Source organism: Monodelphis domestica, chromosome 2, assembly GCF_027887165.1.
Source record: "Monodelphis domestica isolate mMonDom1 chromosome 2, mMonDom1.pri, whole genome shotgun sequence".
NCBI lineage: Eukaryota > Metazoa > Chordata > Mammalia > Didelphimorphia > Didelphidae > Monodelphis > Monodelphis domestica.
The window spans coordinates 306,572,959-306,598,320 of NC_077228.1; the positions used below are offsets into that span (position 1 = coordinate 306,572,959).

The 25,362-nt window shown below is 36.2% G+C and overlaps 2 protein-coding genes across 29 annotated transcripts in view; one reads left to right on the forward strand and one right to left on the reverse strand.

Annotated features, from left to right (window-relative positions):
* DST (dystonin) overlaps positions 1-10,130 on the reverse strand; it is a 612,681-nt gene extending 602,551 nt beyond the window's left edge. For 12 of the 25 annotated variants that reach the window (XM_056814333.1, XM_056814309.1, XM_056814319.1 and 9 more), the window contains exons 1-2: positions 9,347-9,531; positions 8,729-8,790 (exon numbers count right to left, since the gene is read on the reverse strand). In XM_056814333.1, coding sequence (XP_056670311.1) covers positions 8,729-8,790; positions 9,347-9,527 — 243 coding nt within the window. In that variant the 5' untranslated portion in view covers positions 9,528-9,531. Of the gene's footprint in view, positions 1-8,728; positions 8,791-9,346 lie in introns of all 25 variants that reach the window. The other 13 variants (XM_056814337.1, XM_056814311.1, XM_056814295.1 and 10 more) reach the window with 4 other exon arrangements.
* A 5-nt stretch (positions 10,131-10,135) lies between these two features.
* Positions 10,136-25,362, forward strand: part of BEND6 (BEN domain containing 6) — a 99,641-nt gene continuing 84,414 nt past the window's right edge. For 2 of the 4 annotated variants that reach the window (XM_007484131.3, XM_007484130.3), the window contains exon 1: positions 10,136-10,262. The gene's annotated coding sequence lies outside the window, so the exon portion shown is untranslated. Of the gene's footprint in view, positions 10,263-21,953; positions 23,993-25,362 lie in introns of those variants that run through there. The other 2 variants (XM_007484136.3, XM_056814339.1) reach the window with 2 other exon arrangements.

A 25,362-nucleotide genomic window follows, 5' to 3' on the forward strand; every position in this document is an offset into this window, starting at 1 on the left:
CAGCAACCCAGCTGTCATCCTCAGCTCCTCACTATCTCTCACCATCCAAATCCAAACTGTCATCTAGGCCTGTCAGTGTCACTTTCACAACATCTCTCAAATATGCTGCCTTCTCACCTCTGCTCCTGCCACTACCTTGGTGCAGACCCTAAACTTCTCATACCTGGATTATTGGAATAGCCTTCTTTGAGAACGACCTGAACCAAATCTCTCCTCCATACCAGTTCATCCTCCACTCAGCCTCCAAAGTAATTTTTCTAAAGTGCAAATCTCACAATCTTCAAGGACTCATGATAAAAAATACCATTTAATTTGCCTCCAGTGAAAGAACTGATGGAGTCTGAATGCAGACCAAGGCATACATACAAAGTTTCACTTTATTTCTTAACTTTTTTGTTTACATAAGTTACATAAGTTCTCTTTCACAAAATGGCTAATGTGGAAAGATTTTACACTAATGTACATGTCAAATCTGTATCAGATTGCTTGCCATCTTGGGAAACATGGGGGAGTGGGAGGCAAGGGAGGGAGAGAGGGAGAGTAAGAATTTGACTCAAACTTTAAAGAAAAAAATTAAGGTAAAATTTATTTTCATTAAATGAGGAAAAAATAAAATATTTTAAAAAGAAATTAAATTAGTCATGTGACCAATAAAAAAAGCAAAGGTCTGATCATGACACTCCTCCTACTTTATACACACACTCAATAAATTCCACTGGCTTCCTATCACTTCCAAGATGAAATATAAAATCTTCTGGCATCCAGTAACCTTCATAACCCAGACACACACCTTTCTAGTCCTCTTATGCCATACATAACCTGCTTGATCCAGTGACATTGATCTTGCAGTGAAAGGACCATCTTTTGCCTTTCTTTGAATTCCCAGGGCTTAGCACAATGCCTTCTACAGTAGAAGGCTCTTAAAAATGTATACTGAGTACATCAATGGGCACTTTTAGCAGAGAATCTAGAAAAGAAGTCAGGGAAACATTTGTCACCCATCTTTGTCTCTATTAGAAAGGGCACATCATATATATATATATATACTGACCTAGGAACAAACTGACTTGGCATTTAAGACCTCCACAACAATTGGATCTCATCTGATCTTTTCAGTCTTCTTTTCCTTAACCTCAACTACTATCAAACCAAACTAGTCATTGTTCCTTGACTAGGACTTACTTAATCATCTCAGGCAGGAATAATCTCACCCTTCTCTGAGCTCCTACAGCAATTGTAAAACAGGGAGAGGTTGATGGACCAGAGTTTGCAGAAGAGCAGCACTACTCATTCATTGCTTATTGCCTGGGAGTCATCATTATCTTTCTTTGTGTCTTGTCTGTTCCAATGGAATAGAAACTCCTGGATAGATTAACTGGGACTATGCATAATACTTCATATTCTCCCTCAGTCACTAGCATAGTTCTGGATACCTATTAGGTACTCAATAGATAATTCAATTCAACAAGCATTTATTTATCAAGCACCTAAGGCACTGTAATAAGTATTAGAGATACAAAAGCAAAAGTCAGTCCTTGTTCTAAATCTTACGTTCACAGGAAGTTGGGACAACAACTCGTACTCATATAAGTAAATACAAAATATATACAAAACAAATACAAAATATTGGGGGAGGAAACTAGAAAGGAAGGATGAGAACAGGAAAAGCCTCTTGAAAGGAGCCTTTGAGCTACTTCTCATTGCTTGAGCAAAGGTACAAAGGAAGGAGATAGAACAGTACATAGCAAGTACCACAGCATGGCTGGAACATAGAATACATGAAAGGGAAAAATGGGAGCTAGTCCAGAAAGATGAACTGGAGACAGGACAAAGAGCTTTAAGAGTTAAATAGATGAGTTTCTATTTCATCCTAAAGGAAATAAGAAGCCACCGACATTGCTTAAATAAGAGAATGACATGACTATACATACCTGTGCTTTAGGAATATCTGGCAGTTGTGTAGATGGTGGACTGGAAAAGGATGATTGGAGACAGGACCAACTCCAATTAAGAGGCTATTGCCATAAACCATATAATAGATGTTGAACTTTGACTGACATTGACATAATCAGCCATTCAAAAAATATTTAGTGAATACCTACTATATTTCAGGCACCGTGCTAAGTGCTGCAGGTACAAAAAGGGATAAAAGATAACCCTGCCTTCCAGGAGTTCACAATCTAATCCTAAAGATAGGGAAGATCTTAAGCCTTTTTATATCTTTAGACTTGAACAAAGTAGCCACTAAATTGTTTTATTGGTGACACTGTTATCTTAGTGATGATGAACCTATGACACGGGTGCCAAAGATGGCACACAGAGTGCTCTCTGTGGGAACGTGGCCACCCTTCTCCCACCCAAAGTTCCTAACTAGGAAGGCAGAGGGACTCAAGTGGAGCTGAACCTCTCCCCTTCTCCACTATACCAGATGACATTTTTTCACTTCCCCCACCCCTCTGCCCATCAGCCCAATGAGAGTGCTTTCTCCCTCCCTGTGTGGGCTAACAGGGCAAGGCACTCCATCTCTGAGGAGTAGGAGGGGGGGTGGGGATGGAGCCGACACTCTGTCTCCAAAAAGTTCACCATCACTGTCTTAGGGAAAGATTAGTAATAACAACATTTGTATGAGATAACAGTATAAACAATATCATAAGTAAATTTAATGTTGAGATCATGTCATTTTAAAAATCATATACAGATGAACTAGAGGATAAAGACAACCACGGCATATATACTATTTCCCCTAATCCATTAAAATAGTGATTTCTCTCCAAGTATATACCATAAAATAAATGTGCTCCCAGTTTTGTTAAGAAGGTATGCCATGAACCATGTGGAATTTAAAACACTTACGATCACATGAATTAGCCTCTTGTAGTTCAGCCAACTTTAAACATTCACTGTGCTTCAATTCCTCATGATAAAAATGGTGTGCCATGTGCCAAAAAAGAAAATTTGAGAAGTACTACACTAAAGTATATATAGAGAAAAATAACTGGGCAGATCAAATGGTTGTATTGGAGAGTTGTGTTTATCTTGAAGGCTTTCCTCCTAAAGTTTGGTTAAAAATAAACTAGGACGTTCAACAGTACTATACATTTGAAACATCTTTTATCCAGAGGTGACTTAGAGATCCAGATGAATAGTACTGATGGTTGCATGAAGATAAGAACTGACATCAGATTATGAGAAATGGATATTTAAAAAACACATAAATTTCTTCATTTATCTGTAATTTGGGTATCATGGAAATATTACTGTGCTGTTACTACCATAGCTGTGAACTAAAAAGGGGGCTTCAAGACATAAACAATAACCTGAAATGTATCTGATGACTTCTCATAGGACTCTGTCCTTATTTATTCTGTAATTCAAGGGTAATTGCTTGGCCTCAGCAGGTCAAATTAACTATTTTTATTTCTTGACTGGGAAATAAAGGGAACTTAGTAAAATCTTGATAAATTTTAGACAAGAGAAACCAAACAAGTTTCTTTATTTACTATTGAGGTAGTGAAAAGTTATTTAACAATATTCATTTAGTGTATCCACAATGGATTCTAAATGGTTCTAAAAAATATTACCTGCAATCTAATCACAGAGCAATTAGCCAAATCTCTTTGGTTTGTTGTATGAAACTTCCATAAAGTAAACATTATCATCAATCTGATTTTCACCAGGGGAAATTTCATAAAAGGTCACAATGTAAATTGCAGTATAAATATGAGAATATTCATCTGCCTTCTAAGACTCCCAGGATAAGATTTAGACTAGAAACAATGTGGTAGATCAGGAGTTCTTAAGTTGGGATACACATAGGGTCAATACATAAATTTCAGAAGGTTCATGAACTTGGGTGAGATATATATTTTATCTTTATTTCAGTCTAATTGTTTTCCTTTGACAATCCTATATGTTTTATATTGTACATTAAAAACATTATTCTGAAAAGGAGTCCATGGGCTTCACCAAATTCCCAAAGTGATCCATGACACAAAAAATAGTTAAAAACTCTCTCCCTAGATGAACAGTTTCTTCAGGAGTTGTTTACAAAGAAAAAAAGTAACAACTGGAAAGTAAATTTATATACATACAAAAAAAGCTAATAACATAATGGCTCAACAAGACACACCATTCATAACTTGTTACTGAACTAACATTTTCCTGTCTTCATAGATTACTATTAAAACAAGAAAAGTTACAGATTTATCACTTTAAATATAATTTAAATTATATGTATGGTTATTAATAATTAATAGTTTGAGAAAAGGATTTTATAGCATTAAAATAATGTTTTTAATATTTGTCATCTTTATCTCCTTTTAATTTCTTTTTAATTTTTGTCATAGTGTGCATAATATATTAAACTAGGATATATCTATAACATGAAAATAAATTAATATACATATAATAGATGCATCATGATCAAAAAATTATTAATCAGGGTGCATTATAAAAATGTTTATAGACAATCTTTCTAAAGGTCTTACCTAGTGAAAAATAGATAGGCACATGCTAAACTAATCTGTCCCTCTTCTGACTGATAAAAATTATTTCATTACTTTACTTGAAACAAGGAAATCAGACATCAGATATCCTGGCTCAGGGTGCTTAAAAACTATCAGAAAATCAGAATATTTTCTTGCATACTTAACTATTTTTAAGTAGCTTCCAATTTTTTTTAGAATGCACAAATTATTTAATTTAAAATACCATAACAAGTTGGTTTGATTAAATGAGATTTCATCTGACTAGGTTTTTAACAAATTTTTTAAAAAATTTGGCATTGTACATGTAAAGCAATATAAGTCATAAAATTTATTTAATGTTTGCAGGCTAAAGATATATATTGAAAACTGAGCACTGATTAGAATTTTTAGCTTCCAAATTTTTAAACCCATTCCTGTTCCAATTTCAATTTTTAAAAAGTATACTTGGCTACTTATGAATTCAGTAGAATTTTTTTCTTTTAAAAATCTACAAAAGATAACACTTTAATGAAAAGAAGACAAGGAAAATGTTCTTTATTTATACATCCTTTAAAAAAAGAAGTGTATGTAGGGCATGCACAAATTAGGTAATGAAGTACATAGGACACAGTCAAACTACATAACTATCATGAAATTCTACAACCTGATAGAATATAGGATGCTTGGGATTGAAAGCTGTTTTTTTAAATTTTTGTCTTTATATCCCCAAAACCTAGCACAGTTCCTTTCACAGAGTAATTTAGTGGGTGCTTGTTGAAATAAATTAACTCATTTTTTCAAAGTATCATATGAGATTGTGAGGTTTTATAGCAAACTAAATTAGATATAAAAAAGAATCATATTCATTTCATACCAACAAAAGTATCTTATATAAATATCCAAGAGGCACAAATCATCTAATATTGTCCATTTGCCAAACTTATTGAGTTGAAATTTGTTGTAATTGTATAACTGCATAGATTAGGGATTTAGGAGGGAAATGGCTAAATTATCAGTGATTCACAAGTAAAAGCAATGCAATATTACTATACCATAAGAAATGATGGTGAAGAATTCAGAAAAGCATGTGAAGACTCAGATGAACTGATGCAGAGTGAAGTAAGCAGATCCAGGGGGAAAATTTAAAAAAAATCCAAAACTGAACACTTTCTTATGAAAATGACCAAGCTTGGCTCCCAGAGAAGAAATGGTAATGTACCTTGAGGTTCTTATTAGTGGGATATTGTATATGTCAACATTACATATATTGTCCCATTTGACTGATTTTGCTTAGCTGTTTTTTTTCCTTCTTTTTTTTTTAAATTCTCATTACAAAGGATGACTCACCAGGTATAGGAAAGGAAGGGATATTTTGGGAAATGAAGGTAATGTGAAAATAAAATATAGTAAAAAAATCACATATATATATTCATATGGATGTAACTCATCTATCTATAGAGAGACATAAATATAAATATATATTTTAAATATGTGTATGTGTGGCAGCCTAGGTATATTCTAATCTCAAAAGTATTATTGATGTATTAATATTGAAACCTATGTGCTCAAGCACCAGGCTCATGGTCACATTATTTCTTGATCATTGTATTTAGTTGGTACTCTATTAATTCTGACCACTCTCCAAACCTACAGTCCAAAGGTCAGGAGAATTCCTGGGTAGGATGTTAGCTGGCACAGGTTCCTACCTCCTACCTTGACAGACCAGATTCCCTACCAGGTCACATATTTGATTAACCTCTTCCTCTTTGACCTTGTGGTTGTCAATTGAGCCAGTGTTAAATCTTATGCCATGTCACCATTAGCTACCTCCCATTCCCTGTTCCTTGATTCTCCAATAAAAGATTGGGGACATGTGTAGTTGCTCTCTTTTCCACCATCAGATGAGACCATGTTATTGAACTCTTTGCCTCTGAGTCTTTCTTCCTTTATCATGTTCCCTCTCTCGCTCTCTATCCCCTTCACCCATTTTCGCTTGTTTTCTAACATTCCTTCTCAGGTGTCCACCCATGAAGATATTAATTTGGGGCTGCAGGCAGCTACAGTATGACTAAGTTTATAGATTTTAGGAAAAAGAAATGTTACCACTTAGCAAAGGCAAGTACTAAATAGATTTACTCCTACAATCTTGTCTGCAAACGTACATCATCCTTGTCAATATGAAATTGAATTTTTGCAGGCACATTATCTGATTACAGGTAACTGATTATATAAGCAACTAATTAACAAACAAATCTAACAAGCAATATCCACAGAGGGAGTTTTCATATGACCAAATGCATATTCACATATAAAGTAGACCTGGGTCTCAATGAATGAGTCAATGGGTAAAGTCACTATACTTAACAAACATCTCAGATGAAACTATGTTTACTAAAGGATAACCCATCCAATGACTGTACTTACCACAGGCTTTTCTTATGTGTATTTTTAGACTAAATGTCTGATCACTGGTAGAAATCATCCATTACAGGACCTAAAAACACTTTTAATAGTAGCATTTATTTCTTCATGATGAGTGGTTTCCTTCTTGGACAAAAAATTCAACCAACTCCAGATTTTGTGGCATTCCCATATTTACTCTATCACATTCAACAGACTGCTCTATTGAGCCTATCAAATATAATTTGTCTTGCTTTGTTTTTTTTTTATAAATTCAATTTCATTTTATTTACAGTTCCAAATTTTTCCTTCAGTTCCGAATTTGCCTTCCCCACTCATTGGAAAGGAAAGAAAAATAAAGTCCAGTATTTTGTATTACTTTAGAAAGAAATTCATGTGTTGCATTGTAATATTGTTCCAAGTTTTATGCTACTTTTTTACTAGGCATTGCAATTCAATAAATTAATATTTACTTTAAAATTTTTCAGAAATAAACCATTTATTTTTCTACATTTTCATAACCTAATATACTATTGGATAGGTAGACTATTGTCCCCTATTATCCTAAATTGAAGAGAGAACAATTCTACCCTTATCTTATGTTATATAATTATATGACAATACAATTATAAGCAACAAAGGTCAGAACACAAAGTTGTGACCAAAAATAAAATTTCTAATAACTTGATGAAATAGAAAGTTTTTTAGGTTAAATGATTTTGAATATATAAATAACAAAAATGTGCTTCTTCATTTAACTAGTCTGCTGTATTCTTTCACTTTAAATAAAAAGACAAAAATTTCACACACACACACACAGTTCTGTCCAGTTTTCTCCCAGCTGCACAAATAGTATTGACTATCAGACTGGCTATGTGAAAACCTTATTAGGAAAATGGCTATCTCATCTGAACGTTTAAGGTGTAAATAGATTTTAGTGTGATAATGATCAAGTTTCCACTGGTGCTTGGCTAAAATGTGACTATAAAACTGATGTTTCTTGTGCTACTTGCTGAAAAGTATCATTTATTTCTAAAGCTGAATAAAAAAAGCCCCGCCTAACTACTTTACTACATCACCTGCATCCAGAGTGGAAGATATGATTCCAAATGTTAGAAGACCAGCAAAAGAACTTAAAACACTCTCTTATTCCTCAACCCAACCAGAGCAACCATCATTCCACAAGCACTATGGAAAACTCCTAAATATGAGATCTTCTCCATATACCAAGTCTTTTATCTGTTAGAGAAAAAGGTAGACTGGAACTTCCCTCCAGCTCTAGATCTAATCTTATGAAAATAAATTTGCCAGTGTTAAAAAATGAAAGGCAGATATATCCAATCTCTCTCTTTATTCGGTTCTTTAAAGTAGCCTTTCCTCTCTGTGTCTCTAAGTCAAGTGAACAACTTGGTAGTAATAGTGAAATAGTCACATGTGGGAAACATCTATCAGTAAATTATACCTTGTAGAATAAAAAGTAAACTCACATCTACTCTACAGCTAGCTGTTCTCTGGTTCGGTGATGTTTATTTTACTTTTCTTTTTTTTTTTAACTAGCCCCTTCCTCTATCTCTCCACCACTCTATATACATACATGCATATATATATATATATATATATATATATATATATATACACACACACACACACACACACACACATATACATACACAGAGTGTCTTAAATCAGCTTGCTGATACTGCTTGAGCTAGTTTGAGCAGTGCTGTTTCGAAAATCACCTGGAAAGATTTCTTTCAATACCAATCTAACTTGGACAGACATGCTAGAAACTCAGTGACCTAGTGATTTCATAACACGAACACAATTAATATTGGTACTCAGGAAATGGAACTTCTTCTGACCTTGAGAGTGCGGGCTAAATAAATTACCTCTGAACGCAAGTGGTGAGATCTCATGACCGCATCTGGAGAGAAAACAGAAAAGCCAGAACTGCATCGGACCCTGATTTCAGCACTACTAATTAACATAACTACTTGTACTAGATGACCTCGGTCCGGGTCGGGCATTTTCCTCCCACTGTCTTATCTAATTGGGGAGTCTATGAGAGAGCATCAGGCCATCACCTCTTCCGTCTTCTATCAGTGGGAAGGTCCCGACAAAGTTATTGGGGAGTTCCCAAGAACCCCAGATCTCGCATCCCTGACTTTCTTCCTACTCCCAAGCTAAGCTTCTAGGAAGAAGGATGGGTGGGGACCAGGCTGCCGCAGTCCTGGACTCTGCTTGGAATCCCTTCAGGTTTTAGCAAACTGAGGTTAAAATGTGGAATCCTCCTTCTCCTCCCCCCTCCACCTCCCTCCATGCAATGTCTAGATCGGGGGTAAATAAACGGAGTCAGGTAGGGAGTGGGTAAATGGGGGTGGGAGGTAGTGGAAAAGAAGAGGGAGAGCTTTTGCTTTCCTTCTTCTATCGTTTCTAAACATCTCTCCAGTCCAGGGAAACGTAGTCAGTGCATCTCTTACCTCGGCTCCTGGAACGACCCGAAAAGACAGATTTCATGGGATGCCTCCCCTTCTGCAGCCTGCGGTGCCAGCAGCAGAAGAAGAGGATGGTGGCGATGGTGCCCAGCAGAAGCAGCAAGAGGAAGAGGGCACATTGGATGCTGTAAGGTCTCAGCAGCACCAAGAATGCTGCAGCAATCATGGTGAGAAGTGGGGGATGCTCAGGCTAGGCTAGAAGGACACGGAGACACATGCACAGGCACCTGGGGACACGCACACGCAGACACGAGCGACGCAGGATGGATGGATGGATGGCAGAATGTGTGTTGACTCTAGAGCGGCGGCGGCGGCGGCGGCGGCGGCGTCATTCCCAGGGCTGCTGATCCCGCGAGGAGGCTCCCCAATGGCTGCAGACACCGAGCAGATCTGAGCTGATGATTGAATGCTGGGGGGGAGCTCAATGCATGACTCAGCAGACGGCGACAGGGAAGCGACCCGGCAGCCGGGGATTTTTTTTCCCTACCTCCCTCTTTGCCCTTACCCTTACCCTCCCCCCGCCTCCCGCGCTGGTGCGGCTCAGCCCCCAGCGGCAGCGCGGCATGGAATCCGAGAAAGGGGAGCCCCAGCTCCGGTCGAGCTCGCCGCATTGCCCGGTGGACGCCTCCAGCTCCAGCATCCCAGCAGCGCCCAATTTAAATGCTGACCCCAGGACTGGAGAAGGGGCTGGCAGGGAAGGAGCAGTGGGGGTGGGGCGCGCGAGCGCATCCCCAAGTTGCCAGCGGCTGGCGTCTCCCCGGGAGGGGGGAGGAGAGAAAAGAGGGGGATGGTTTTGACTTGGCTTGCTGGCTGATGACATCACAGGTAGGGGATGCTGCAGAGGGGGAGAGCGAACATGGCTGCTTCAAGCGAGGTACACTGAGTCCTGAGCCGAGAACGGGTACGAAAGGCTTCCGGGAGCCCCGCTGGGAGTCCCTTGACTACGGCCAGAGGGCTTAGGCTTTGCTGTAAGCCCCTCTGGGCAGGAAGAATCCGGCCAGCCCTGGTGAAGCGGCTGAGGCCGTTGGCAGGGAGGGGGTAAGGAGTCGGGGTTGGAGGGGAAGCCAACTGTCCACACTGATGGTTTTACTCTGGTTTTGGATAGTCTGTGACTCCCCAGGTGGCCTCTTGGTCCAAAACTGCCGTGGAGTAAGACGTGGGGCAGCTGGGAGGTGGGGAGTGGGTAAAATGATGGAAGTATTGCCTAACCTCCAGTCGATTCTACCCTGCCTCATACTGTGTATCCAAGCTTCTGAAGTCAGGAATGAGGTAGGGATAGGGAAGGAGGAACAAGTGCTCACGCGCGGAAAATATAGGAAGTTCTTGAAGTTCTACAGCTTCCAAAACTGGTCGGGTGGGGATGGGAGAGGAAACGATCCCCCTTGTTTACCGTTCGTCAACGAGGCCTCTCTTGAGTCTCCACGCTTCTGCTGATGGACAGGAGATAGGAAATGCATCATCTCCCCTCGAACTTGGGATGAATTCTTTGGGCCTGGAAAGTCCAGAAAAAAGGAGTGTGGTTAATCTAATGTTATGGGTACTAAATTAACGTCTCATTTAGTGAACCTAACGGAAACAACTATTCAAACTCTTTAGTCTGCTTCCTCTAGAGATTTAAGGATTAATTTATGAACTGAATTGATTTTTTTTTTCGGTAGTGGGGAAGATGGGAGGGGTAGGGTTTGATTCTCCTTTTTATAATGGTATAGGGAAGCCTGGGAAGGATTAGTATTGCTCTAATGTACACCCACATGTCACCGCGAAGTCTATGGCAGTTTATAGTAGATGGATTTTTGTTATTGCAGTCGTGAAACGCTTGGTGAATAAGCTATGGACGCTATGATTTATAATGTTATGACACCAAAGGCTCCTTAGCATTAGCAAAGATCAGGGGCTAAGTATTGTTGCATTGTATCCACTGCAAGGAGATACATTGCTCTCCTGCAGTAAACTGCAGCTTGCTGCAGCAATAACTACCGCATCAGTGAACCTTCTCATAGGCTGTCATCCCAAAAGGATGTCTCAGAATACAGTAACTAGAAAGCTGCTAGACAATACTATTTTCAATATTTTATCCATTAAGCACAATTATAATGATAGACACGACTTTTTTTTTTAAACCACATTTTCTGCCTCATGAGATCTTTGATTTAGAGCACGAAGGGACCTTAGAGATCATTATAGTCCAAACATCTCTTTGACACATAATGAAACCCAGACCCATGGGGGTTAAATAACTTGCTCTAGGTCAGACAAGTATTAAATTAGGAGTATTTCACTGCTGAGTGAAATCATTTCTTTTGGAAAAAAATAATTTATAGTATTTCAGAAAGCAGGTTTGCATGTGTCAAATTTAGAATCAAATGAAATGCCAAGACTACTTGAAAATGTGTTTAATTGTTGTGATGCTGCAATTTGGCAATGCTCTCCTCTCCCCCCCCCCCAAGAAAGGAATGTTGAAACTTTTTTGGATATTTGCACCAAACTGTAGGAATGCTTTAATACTATTGTTCATAGAGCTTAGATTTAGGGCTGGCAGGGACTTTAGAGGTTATTGAGACCAATCTTCTCATTTGACAGAAGAAATTGAAATCAAGAAGAAACATTAAGTGACTTGTCAGAGTTCACACAGATAATAAATGGGTTTAGTAAATAACTATAATAAAGGTAAATGAAGAACAACCACATGGTTAGTGGGTAAAGGATCAGATTTAACATAAAGACAGAGCTTCCTTGAAGTTCTACTTCAGGTCTATAAGCAGAATGACTATGAGCAAGTCACTTAATAAAATGCAGATAACTCTCTAACTGTATGTTGACTCCAAGACTCCAAGTTACATACAAATTATCTGCATTAGTGTTTCATTTTATTTTTTAGAATTGAAGATGATGTGTCTGTTATGCATAAAGACCTGAAAAGTCTGTTTAATGAGAAAAGTTGAATTTCATTGTATCACAGGCATTACCAGGATCTCTATCAACTTACTGATCTATCAAGTAGCACTGCATCATGTGATCTAATACTCCTGAAATGTTTCCTGATACTGCAGTAGACTGCAGTAAGGAAGAAGAATAATAATGCAATAATGGAGATTATTTTTTAAAAGCATCCTGGTAGTTTACAACACATGGCCAATCATGATAAAATTTTCTGTAGCAAAACTATTTTTCACAATGTTTAGTTGCAGTTGTAGGAAACTTTTAAAGAAAACCTAATACACATTGTGTGTAAAGATCAATTCATCTGAGATAAATTTGGGAAAACTTAATATTGTTTTGGGGCTTTTTTTCTCTCAATGCTGACTTGTAATAAAATAATTTAAAACATTCTTTGTTTTCTTGCCTTTCCTCCACTACCCCCATACACCCACTGAGATGGCAAGAAAACAAAATATCCTTTGACAAAAAGACATCAAATTTTGTGAATGCAATGAACATTAATTAGTTTCTGAACCCTAAATTTTAAGCTGAAAAATAATTCACTATAATTTGATATCTAACTATGAAGCAGTTTACCATCTACATAAATTTCACTGAATCCCTTTATTTGTTTCAGATGCATAAGAGAGCAACATTTATCGCCTTGTACTAGCAAACACAGAGCTGGCTGGAACACAAAGAGGATTATGCATACTCTACAGAAAATTAATTTCATTTCACTCTTACACTGGTTTTTACTAACTAATACACCAAGAAATGGTGAACTAAATCACTGAAGGAGTGTTGCATGTAATGATAAATCTATGTTTCTGTTGGCATTTTCCTACTATTTTTAAGAATACTGTATAAGATCTTCCTTCAAATAATATTGTCATTGTTTCTTTTAAGCATTTTTCTATTTCTATATAATTCACTTATGGATATTCCATTAAAAACTATTTCAGCCAGTTAATCTTATTAAAGATAATTTAGCTACTATATTCCCTTTCATAATGTTGGATGCAAAAAAAGACACTTTAAAATAGTGTGATAAATTCACAGATTGATGAGGAAATGACAAGAAATCTACTAAATCAAAAATTTCTGGAATGTTATATTAGAATCTTAAAGTTCTGGTATCAGACATTTCCTAGCTGTGTGACCCTGGGCAAGTTACTTAACCCCCATTGCCTAGCCCTTACCATTCTTCTTCTGCCTTGGAACCAACACACAGTATTGATTCTAAGAAGGAAGGTATGGGTTTAAAAAAATATTTTAAAAGTAATGCTAATTTACAAATTAAATCCAAACATAATTAAAATAATTTTCCAACATCAGTCCCTAGAATGGAAATATTCTTGATGTCTGTCATTCAATATTTTTCAGTAAAATTACCTCCCCAACTGTGTTGTTAGCACATGCATTTTATTTTATTTATTTTTATTAGGTACTTCATATTTATTTTTAATTCAATTTTATTTTATTTTCAGTTTTGAATTCTCTACATCTTTCCTCCACCTCCCCCACCCATTGAAAAGTCAAGAAAATAAAACCTATCAATATAGACACACATAAGAAATTTCCACATTAGCCACATCCAAAAAAAAAGAACAAAAGAAACAGAAGAAAATGTGCTTCAATGTTTATTTTGAATCCATCAGTTTTCTATCTGGAGAGTTCATATTTCATCATGAGGCCTTAGAAATTGTGATTGGTCATTGTGCTGGTCAGAGTTAGTCTTGCAAAAGTGATTATCTTTCCAATTTTGCTGTTATAGAAATTGTTCTCTTGGTTCTTCTCACTTCACTTTTATCAGTTCATTAAAGTCTTTTCAAGTTTTTCTGAAACCATCTTCATCATTTCTCACTGTACAATAGCATTTCATCACATAATTGGGCCATAATTTGTTTCATCATGCCCCAGTTGATGGACATCTCATCTTCCAATTCTTTGACCCTATAAAAAGAGCTATAACATATATTTTTCTTTATTTTTTAAACCTTTACTTTCCATCCTAGAATCAATACTGTGTATTGGTTCCAAAGCAGAAGAGTGGTAAGGGCTAGGCAATGAGGGTTAAGTATCTTGCCCAGGGTCACACAGCTAGGAAGTGTCTGAAGTTAGATTTGAACCTAGGACCTCCTGTCATCTCTAGCCCTGGCTGGAAATCTCCTGAGCCACCCAGCTGCCCCCACACATTTTTCTTTAAAACATGATATTGAAGTATATTGCTTAGTATGAGAAATTCTTTGTTAATTTACTTTCTAAAAATGATCTACCTTGATTCAACAAACATTCATCGAAGATCGACATAATTATGCACTGCATTGTAGACACAAAGTATGTAGAAAAAGTCCTGGCCTTGAGGACTTCCATTCTATTGCAGAGATACTTTTTAAAAAGAGAAATTCAAAGTAATTTCAGGAGGCAAAGCTAATGACTGGGAGAACAGACAGATTTCCAATAGGAGATGAAACCTAAGTTGAGCTCTAAAATGTAACTAGATTCTAAGAGATGGGGATAAGGAGCATTTGCATTCCAGGCACAAGGAAACAACCTAAGACCAAGATATTAGATGGCAAAGTAAGTTCAGGGGATTATTTGTAGACCAGTTTGGAACATAGTTGTGAAGAAGAGTAATATAAAATGTCTGAAAAGGTAATTGAGAGCCCAGTTGTGGGCAGCTTTAAATATCAAGGTGAGTAGTCTACATTTTATTCTACAGGCAATAGGGAAAAAAAGTAAGCATTTATTAAGTACTGATTATGTTCCAGGCACATAGTTAAGGGCTGGGGATACACAGACAAAAGTCTGTCCTTGCCCTCCACAATCTAATGGGGGATACAACATACAAATAAAACTATAGAATTGGCAACTGATTGGATTGGAGGCAGAGAGAGGAAAAGAATAAGAATGGCTCAGTTTTTTAATATGGGCATCTAGAAATGCCCTCAACAGAAATTGGCTAGTTTGGAGAAGGGGGTGGGTTTGCATAATAATAAGATCAGTGCAATAAACAATTACAATTCCAGGAATATGATGATGAAGTATTCTTCCTACCTCAAGGTACGGAGTCATAAAGACACAGATAATGTGAGAAGCTGTTCTGCTCATCTACTATGCATATTTCTTACAAAGATTTTTATTTCTTCCAAATTAGAAGGGAATTGAAGAAAGGTATAGCAATAATTTATATATACATATACTTAAAAATAGAAAATACAATGACAAAATAAAATATGTCCTTTTAGACATGACCTGTGAGCATAAGAATGGAAATCAAGAGCAAGACTAAAGCTGGACATGAAGATCTAAGAATCATGTGCTTAGAGAAGATAATTTAACCCATTAATTTTTTTTAAATCCTTATCTTCTGTCTTAAAATCCATACTGTATATTGGTTCTGAAGAAGAAGAGTGGTAAAGGCTAGACAATGGGGGTTAGGTGACTTGCTCAAGGCTACACAGCTAGGAACTGTAGAAGGCCAGATTTGAATGTAGGACCTCCCATCCATGGAATCTCCCAGCAGTCCCCTAGCCCATGAAAGTTGATGATGAGATCACAATAACAAAATATAGAAAGGTAAGAGAAGAGGTCAGGGCATATCCACCCACAACAGACCTGAGGTAGATGATATTCACTCTCACAAAAAGAATATGGGTGGGTCATACAGTAGGATAACCAGGAAAAAGCAGTGTCAAAGGAGCCAGCAAAGGAGATGGACCTGATCAAAACCTGCAGAAAGCTCCTCTTACCTTACCCTCTCACTGGAACATGCCTTTGTTCTTTGCCTCTAGGATGCTGGGCCCTCACAAGTGTCCTTTCTTCTTATCTTGTTCAGAACCAAGCCTCCATATTAGTACCTGGACATTTCAAACCATTCCACTGAGTTCCCTGACTTTTTAGAATATAAACTCCTTGAGGGAAGAAACTATCTTGCTTTCTTGTATTTGTATTCCCAGTTCCTACCACAGTGCCTGGGACATAAGTGATTAATAAATGCTTTGTCCTGGATTCACCCATTAAAATGAAAACTGAGAAAGAATTTAGCTATTAAAGAGACTTTCATAACCTTAGAGAAGTTTCAATTAAGTGATAGCTTTGGAATATTGCAGTATAAATGGTTGACTAATTGTGCTAAATTCTATCTTAATTTTGATATAATTTAAAATCAGAGATGATTCTAAATCTCAAGGGGATATATGATTTTTAATGAATTCATAATTTTAAAAATTTGACTCCTTTAAGAAATATAATGGTTTCATTTCATTGAATCATAGCTTTCTTAAAATTGTAATCATTTGCCATATACAGTAACCATTCCTATTTTTTAAAATACATTCCATAGATTTTCTATATATTTTCTATTTACTTTTTTCTTGTGTAGATCTGCTTTTAAGGCAGAAGTTAGGATATTTCCTATTTTAAAAAAGTACTTTAAAATGTTCTGATAAATTGTGTAACCCTGGGCAAGTCACTTAACCTCCATTGCCAAGCCCTTACCAGTCTTCTTTCTTGGAACCAATACAGTGTTTGTTCTAAAACAGAAGATATGGATTTAAAAAAATGTTCAGATGTTTAGTTTTCAATGTCCTCCTGATTGTACTAAACTGATGTTCTATTTTTTGGTGGGGGCAAGGAAAAAGCACTTAGGTATATCAGTAATTTCATCATGGTTTGTTCTCCCTTCACTGACATGTTAAAATCCTTCTATGGGGGCAGCTGGGTGGCTCAGTGGACTTAGAGACAGGAGGTCCTAGGTTGAAATCTGGCCTCAGATGCTGCCTAGCTGTGTGACCCTGGGCAAGTCACTTAATCCCCATTGCCTAGCCCTTACTGCTCTTCTGCCTTGGAACCAATACACCGTATTGATTCTAAGACAGAAGGTAAGGATTTAAAAATAAAAAATAAATTAAATCTTTCCATCCCTCGTCTTATACAATTGTTGTTCATATTTGCCACAAACTCTGTATACAGAATCTATTTAATTTCAGTCTTCACAGACTCCATCTTACAACTCTAGACATTTTCACTGGTTAGAATGCCTTCCGTCCTCATTTCGACTCTGCTTTCCTTGGCTTCCTTTAAGTCCCAACTGAAATACCATCTTTTACAGGAAGCTGGCCTACCCTCTCTTGATTTTAATGTCTCCCCTCTCAAGTATTTGTTCTATATCCTGTTTATCATTTGTACATATGTATTTTCTCATTATTACACACACACACACACACATTAAATAGTGAGTTCCTTGTGGACAGGAACTGTCTTTTGCCTTTTTTTTTTCATTCCTAGCATTTAGCATAATACCCAATCCATAAAAGGTGCTTAATAAATATTTATTGATTGACTAAGATAAAAAAGCAAAGAATTCTAGGCAAGGGGACAACCAATGAAAATGCCTAGAGTTTTAAGATGGAGTGTTTTGTATGAGAGGAGCCAAGAGGCCAGTGCCACTGGATACAAAGGTAGATGACTTTGGCGTTGTGTGAAGGATTGATTGGAGTAAGGAGAGATTTGAGGCTTTTGCCACAGCAATTAAATTGGGATTATTAAAAAACACCATACAGCTTTCTAAATGATGTCCTTCCAGCTTTATTTTCTCTGGGGTCAACATATAGTCAATTTGTAGTCACTGCCCCAGGAATTTTAATAAATCACTCAAATAGTTACTTTTCATAGTCTGAGCTCAATGCATTTTTCATCCACTTTGTTTTTCTAATGTAGATGAAAATATACTTTAAAAGTTTTCATATTGCTATGAATTTCACTGGAAAGATTTTGTTGTGATTCTGAGATTCACAGTTCTAATATTAGAAACTTTGAATCTCTAAATGATCAGTTCTTTGAGGGCATGTACTATGTTCAGTTCATTTTTATGCCTACTATGCCTACATATTAACAATACCTAATACTTAGTAAGGAGTTTTTAAGTGGATATATATCTCAAAACTAAAAGGGTCCTTAGAAATCATCAAGTCTAATTTGTTATTTTAATATGTGGTATTACCATTATTAATATGTAGAAAGGATGATCAAGTGTTTTAAATTGTTTGGAAACAGAAGTTCAACTCTTAGTCCTAAACCATTTGCTTCCCCAAGATGAGATTTAGTTTTTAATGTATTAAAAAAGCTTCTGGGATAGTTATACCCGCCTCTGCACAGGTAGGTCAATTTCATTGATTGAGAAAAAGAAACAGTCAAACCCTACTTCTTAAAAAAAGATTGTAAAAATTAAATGTGTCCATAGACATGATCATTATTTTAGAGCTACAATAAAATTTAGAGACTATCTAATATGACCCCTTCATTTTACAGAAGAAGAAACTGAGGTCCAAAAATGAAATGACTAGACCATATTCATATGAATAGTATTAAGTGGCAGATATCACATTTGAACTATGACTTAAAATCCAGTCTTCTCTCTGTTGTAGTCTGCTGCCTCTCAAAATTAGGCAATACATAAGATCTTTTGTTTAGTTTCTATTTGTGAATGGCCCAAAGTTCCCTTTGACTTCACACTGAATAGAAATAGTCTGCATGCCAATTTAATGCAACAAAGTAAATATTGGAATCTTTAGATTAGAAATCTTTAGAAATGTTAGCTATTATTAATGCTTTGTTGATACTTTTTGTACAGAGCCACCACCATACCTGAGTTCTAGAATTTAGATAAAAACAGTTCTTGCCCTCAGGAAGCTTGTAGTCTAGTCTAATTGATGATCATCAACCTCTCTTTTCTGTTTTTCCTTAAGGAAATGGTCTATTATAAATATGGCAGAATCCTTTGGAATGACCTATGTCTCTATTTCTCACTTTGCAATTATCTCAGAATGGATTTGGTAAAATCACTAACAAAAGTGGTTCTTCACAATTCCTAGAATAAATGATGTTCCCAGTAAACAATGATAAGAGTAAAAAAAGTAAGAAAAACCAATGCAAAGATTTATGACCAAACTTGGGAATATTTGTGATTTGCCACCCTGGGAATCATAGAATTTGACAAAGCTTAACAATTGGAATACCTTAGAGGTCATCAAATCCAAGTCTTCAGCTAGTTCTTACTAAGGCAAACTGATATCTTTCAGTGCAAAATGCCTGCTTGAGTGGTTGTATCTTGGTTTGAGAATGCCAGATTTCATAAAATATCAAGATACAGAATATAAATTATTCCCATACTTGAATAAAAGTCAATATAAAAGTACAACTAAAAAGCCAGGAGATTATTTTTGTGTGTGTAACTTGGGGAAATAAGCCTAAATTCTCGTTTCCATTATGTTGCAGTCACAACTTTAAGTTTTCTGAGATTCCACAACATGCTAGAGTGGCAGCTTGCCATAAAAGAGAAAGTGGGTTCAGTTCCTTATAATAAATACTGCTTATATGACAGATACTGGCTGTGTAGCCCTCAGAAATCACTTCACCTCTCACTGTTTCAGACTACTCTCTAAAAGTAAGGAATGGTTGCAGGTCTGCACTAATACAGAAAGTGTCCGCCTCATTGGTAGCAAGTTGACATTTATGAAATCACAGGTCCAAATCAAAACAGCAATAGGATGTTCTTGAAATAAAAATTAAAATAAAATGGAAAAATATAGAATACCATGTTAAACCTGTTACTAGTCTAAGGCTTATATTAAGATTACAAGAACTAGCATTTTAAAAAATTAATCTTTTTCACAGATGATTTTGCCATTTCTAAAGATATATGTGTATGTGTGCGTGAGCATATGTACAGGGGGGTGGAATATATGGATATAGATATTCTCACCAGAATTCCAAACAAGACCTTCTGACCCCAAGTCCAGTGCTCTTCCCATTATACGTAGGACAGCTTATTAACCGGAAGGTAACTAGACCTAAGGCAGGTTCCTGAAAGCCATATGACTTACACCCATCCTGTGACTCTCTATGGAAATTCCAAGTATAGTATGTGTTTTTATGTTAATATTTCAAGTATCTGAGATTTGATTAAATTTCAATATAATTAAATTTGATAAATTTCAAGATTTCCAAGAAGTGATTGCTTCCTCCACCAAGGTATTCCACTGCGCTTTTTGAAACTTGTCTTTGAGAGTTGCTGTGGCCTTAATATTCCCTTCTCTGAGAACCTGGTAATGAGCCTCCAAATTTGGTTAGGCCAGTTCTAGCTCACTAAACATACAGGTCTATATAACAATGCCTTTCTAGCTTGGCAGAATTAGTCAAAACCTATAATCCCCCAGAATAGCCTTAAAAAACAAATCCTTGCCTTCTGTCTTAGAATTAATAGTTCCAAGGCAGAAGTGATGAGAGCTGGACAATAGGGATTAAATGACTTGTCCAGGGACACACAGCTAAGAGGCCGCATTTGAACTCAATACCTCCTATCTCCAGGCCTGACTCTCTTCTTTACTGAGCCATCTACCTGCCTCTGTGAATGAGCTTTTAATTATCCAGGCACCCTCCATGCCATGATAAGACCCCTGAAGTAGGACTGAAGTAAATTGTATAACCAACAGCTATATAATATGAATAAGGCTGCCACGATCAGTGCATGCCATAGAGGTAAGAATCCAGTTGGTGGAGGTTTTTTGTTGTTGTTTGATTGTTTTCTGACACTTCTCCATCCCCTTTTATGGATACAAACTAACCGAGAGTGCCTTACTGTGACATTCCCTTGATGCCTATCATACCCAGAAGGACCATAAGCTCCAAATATTTTTCTCTATATAATCCAAGTTGACAGGAATTTCAGAGGTTATCTTGTCCAAAAACTGTATGAACATGACTATCCCACATAACATCCCTTTTATCAAAAGTTCATCTATTTTGTCCCATGCTATCAGGACTCATTCTCTACTAGTTAATCTAATAAATTATGTTATGCTAAAGTGTTCGTGGAAAGTATTGACATATGACACCGGCTTACTATCCTATCCTTCTCAAATAAGAATTTTTTTTTTGGTATTTGCCTGTAATTTCATCAGGTTAAATAACTCCTTGGTACTTCCAAACCCTCAGTTAGGAATGGATCAGAATTCTGCTTATTCAGTACATTTGCTCTGAACTTAACAGAGTCGAGGGTAAAACCAAACTCAGTAAAAATAAGATTTTTTTTAATTACAAAAATTAATGATCTCTTTAACAAGGACTCTATGGCAATGCACAATTACTCAGAATTACATTTTATTGTTTTTACATTGAAAAACAGTGAGTGTTGACTTATTAATTTTTATACCTATATATGTGTGTATATTTAATCAATCAGTAGTTTTTGAAACTAGTCATCCTGGTACAAAAGTTTGCAGCATTGCATAAATTAGTGCTAAATAACAACTGTTTTTTGGTCAGTTTAACATTTGTACCTCCTTTTGCTACACAAAACAGTGCTTGACAAACCTTTTTATCAGGCAGAAGGAGCAGTTGTTCTCCTACAACAGTGACTTTGAGACGTTGGGGAATGAGGGGAAACATTAACCATGTTCAAATAATAACTTGAGGCTTGTGTGTATGCAAAAAAAAATTCAAAATAAATAACTCCTTGGTGAGGAAATATCTGTCATTACAGAAGAAGGAAGGAAGGAAGGAAGGAAGGAAGGAAGGAAGGAAGGAAGGAAGGAAGGAAGGAAGGAAGGAAGGAAGGAAGGAAGGAAGGAAGGAAGGAAGGAAGGAAGGAAGGAAGGAAGGAAGGAAGGAAGGAAGGAAGGAAGGAAGGAAGGAAGGAAGGCACTTGTTACTGCTGATGTATGCAAAAACAAGCAAATTGTCCCCTTGGTGACATCAGTATGAAATGCTAAAGCTTTACCTTAGGAGACCCAAAATTACATTCTGAAATGATTCTCTAGCTGAATTATTAAAAATGATGGCTGCTTATCTGCTTAAATAGGCTATTTAGCATTTGTTCTGGGTGAACTTTTTTCTCATTTTTTCATTCATTCAACAAACATACTGAGAACATGTTATTTTGAAGGCACTCTCCAAACTGACTAATGTCAAAAGGAATTGAGGGAATCTAGGATAATATATGTTCTGTGGCCTATTTATTTCCAGACTGTTTGTTGTGTTACTTTGAGATTAGGCTTCATGCCAGGAGCCCATGAATACATTGATGTAGAAGCCAAAAAGAGCATCTTTATCCAGGATCCCACATACTCATCAATGTGATCCTAATTGGGATGTTTTGCTAGTGTAATGCAAATATGATGAGGGTATCCAATCCTTTAAATTAGTAAAGTTATTTAAAGAATATTTTTTCAATATTTTTTGCTGTTTTCATTTCTTTTTTTAAAAAATTTAAGCCAGCAATAGTACAAAATATTAAAGTTATGAGCAACATAAATCAATTTTCTTGGCAAATATTTCCTTGAAAATTATTTCCATTTCTTCTATCATACTTCCATATGCTATTTATTACCTGTGTGACTGTGATGAGTCATATAACCAGGCAGGTTATGTGAGAATTGAACTAGATAAGTTCTGAGGTCCTTTTTATTGCTATGATCTTGTTATCCATATTTATCAATATAAGTATTCCTTTCACCATTGGATCACAATTCCACCATCAATAAGTAAAGCAACAAGCTTTAATCCTGGTACAATTAAATACTTACTATATAGTAGAAAGGAAGTATAATGTTGTGAATGGAAAGGTTGTCTTGGAATCAGGAAGACCTATATTGAAATCTTCCATTTCCACACACAAACATGAGTTGTGAGATCTTGGGCAAGTCACTTAACCTCAGGTAACTTTCTAAAACTAAATAATTTGTTGAACCATTGTTGATCTGCATTTGAGGAAGCTCTCTATGATGATAAAATCAAAGGTTTAAACTAAAAAAAAAGGTGTTAAGTTCTAGAAATAAAAATTCAAAATTAAATTCCCACCCCCAAGGAGCTCACATTCTATTACAGTGATACAATTTCACTAACAAATTCAATGTAATTGGGGTCTGGCAAGTATGAAGGCTTGCTATGATGGCATCTACCAAAGGACACCTGAGAGTTGCTTCCTGAAAAATAATTATGAAATGTATAAGAATAGATTGAAGCATTCATGGGAATTCTATAACTGGTTCAAGTGAACTGTTTTTAACCTAATCCCCTCCTGCTCCTAACCCCAGATGGCATAAGAGAGATTTTACCCTTGGTTTTGAAGGAAATGTTCATTGTTTCTTCCATATTTGTGAAGTAAATATCCTTTTGTAAAAATTAATTATTGTTAAATGGTTAAAAGGAGCTGAGGGTACTAATAATGGATCCTAAAAGTGGGGGGACATAATCAATAGGGGTTCAAGATAATGGCCCTGAAGAAGATAAATGTCCTAATCCCCTCAAAGTACCCTGAGAGCCCTGAAAGGAATGGGGGGGGGGGAATAATAAGATTCACTTACCCTAAAAGAGTGGAGTGGGAAACTACTTGTCACAAGAAGATATAAAAAAAAATACAAAGTGATTAGGGGGAGAGGATACTAACAACTCTGTCCTGGTGTTAAAGATTGTCTTTATGAGTATCTATAGCAAAAAAAAAAATCATAGCTCAATATATAGAATTTTAGTGATGATTCTCTCTGAACTTAGACCAGTCCACAGACAACTGACACAGTCAGTTAACTGATATTTACTTATAACTTTTCTCATTTTTTAGGGCCTGCCAAAGCTTGTATCCTTGTGTAGAGAGAACCTTTGGGAACCTAAGTTCACCTCCATCGTATAATGCAACACTAAATTTGGATGGTATTGGAGATTAATTTTTGTTATAATACTTTAAAAGGTTATTTAGTCCTTCACAGGAATCACTATAGTAAAAGAAATCAGTTATCACTAATAGCTAAATATCAGTTTAATCCTTTTTATATTTTAGTATGTCTAGAAACTGATGGTTGTCCTATGGATTACCAGATCTTGAGTCAATGGAACTGCTAAGAAGTTAATCAACCTCCCTTAAATCTTATTTCACAGACATCTAAAAGCAATCTGCTTTGCTTTAAAAGGCTTTTTTTATTTCTTGTCAATAAAATCTTGTTCCACAATATTCATACCATATCATTACACAGTGCTTGAAAGGCAGTTTTAAAAAGTAATCATTTGCAATCCATAAGCAAATAAAACTGATGGATTCAAGGTTTGAAATTAATATAAGGTTACTCAAAATAACAAAATACTGAGTCGTTGGCTGGGAAATTTACTCTGAGTCAGATTAACTGCCAACAGAAAATATAAAACAAATAGTCAGAACTTTTAGAACTGTAAGTTATCACTTGCTTTTTCTCCTCATTCAAATATAGCAAAATGACTTCCATTTATAACAATGGGAAATTGGCAAATCAATTTTGAAAGCTTAAGAGTTTAACATTAAAGATAAGACTCAGTTGAAATAAAAAGCATCTCTCCATTTTTCAACAAAGAAGGAATAAATTTTCAGAGAGATGTTTGGTGGTCTGATTAATATGAGGTTAATACACTCTGATTCATAGACATGAATAATATTCTAGTAGTTGTAAAAAGAAATCTCCTTTGCAAGCCAAATTCTTCCTATTAAACTAATGCTAGGTAATTAAAAACTAATATTTATGTAGCACTTTTGAGATTTTCAAATTATCTTACATTCATCATCTTATTTGATTCTCATAACAATCTTATGAGGTCAGTGTTATTATTATCCTCATTTTACTGATGAGGAAACTGAGGCAAATGGAGGTCAAGAGGCTTTCCCAGGGCCACACAGTTACCAAGTGACTGAGGCAGGTGAATTCAGGTCTTTCTGATGCCAAATCCAACACTCTATCCACTGTGTCATCCAGCCACTAAAATTAGGTAGGGACTTGAGTATTAAACTATTTAGGCCTAAAAGAATTAAATATACAATACTGGTTAAACAAGACCTAGCAAGGACAAGATGTACAAAACATTTAGCCTCCCTAGACCTCAGTTTCATTATCTGCAAAATGAAGGGGTTAGACTAAATATGCTCAGATGACCCTTCAAGCTTCATAGCATATCATATGAAATTGAAGAACACAAAAACTTTAGTAAACTATCAGATTTTTTCACCGCAATGAAATTTTATAAGTACCAGAAATCAGAGAAATATGAAAGTCAGTAGT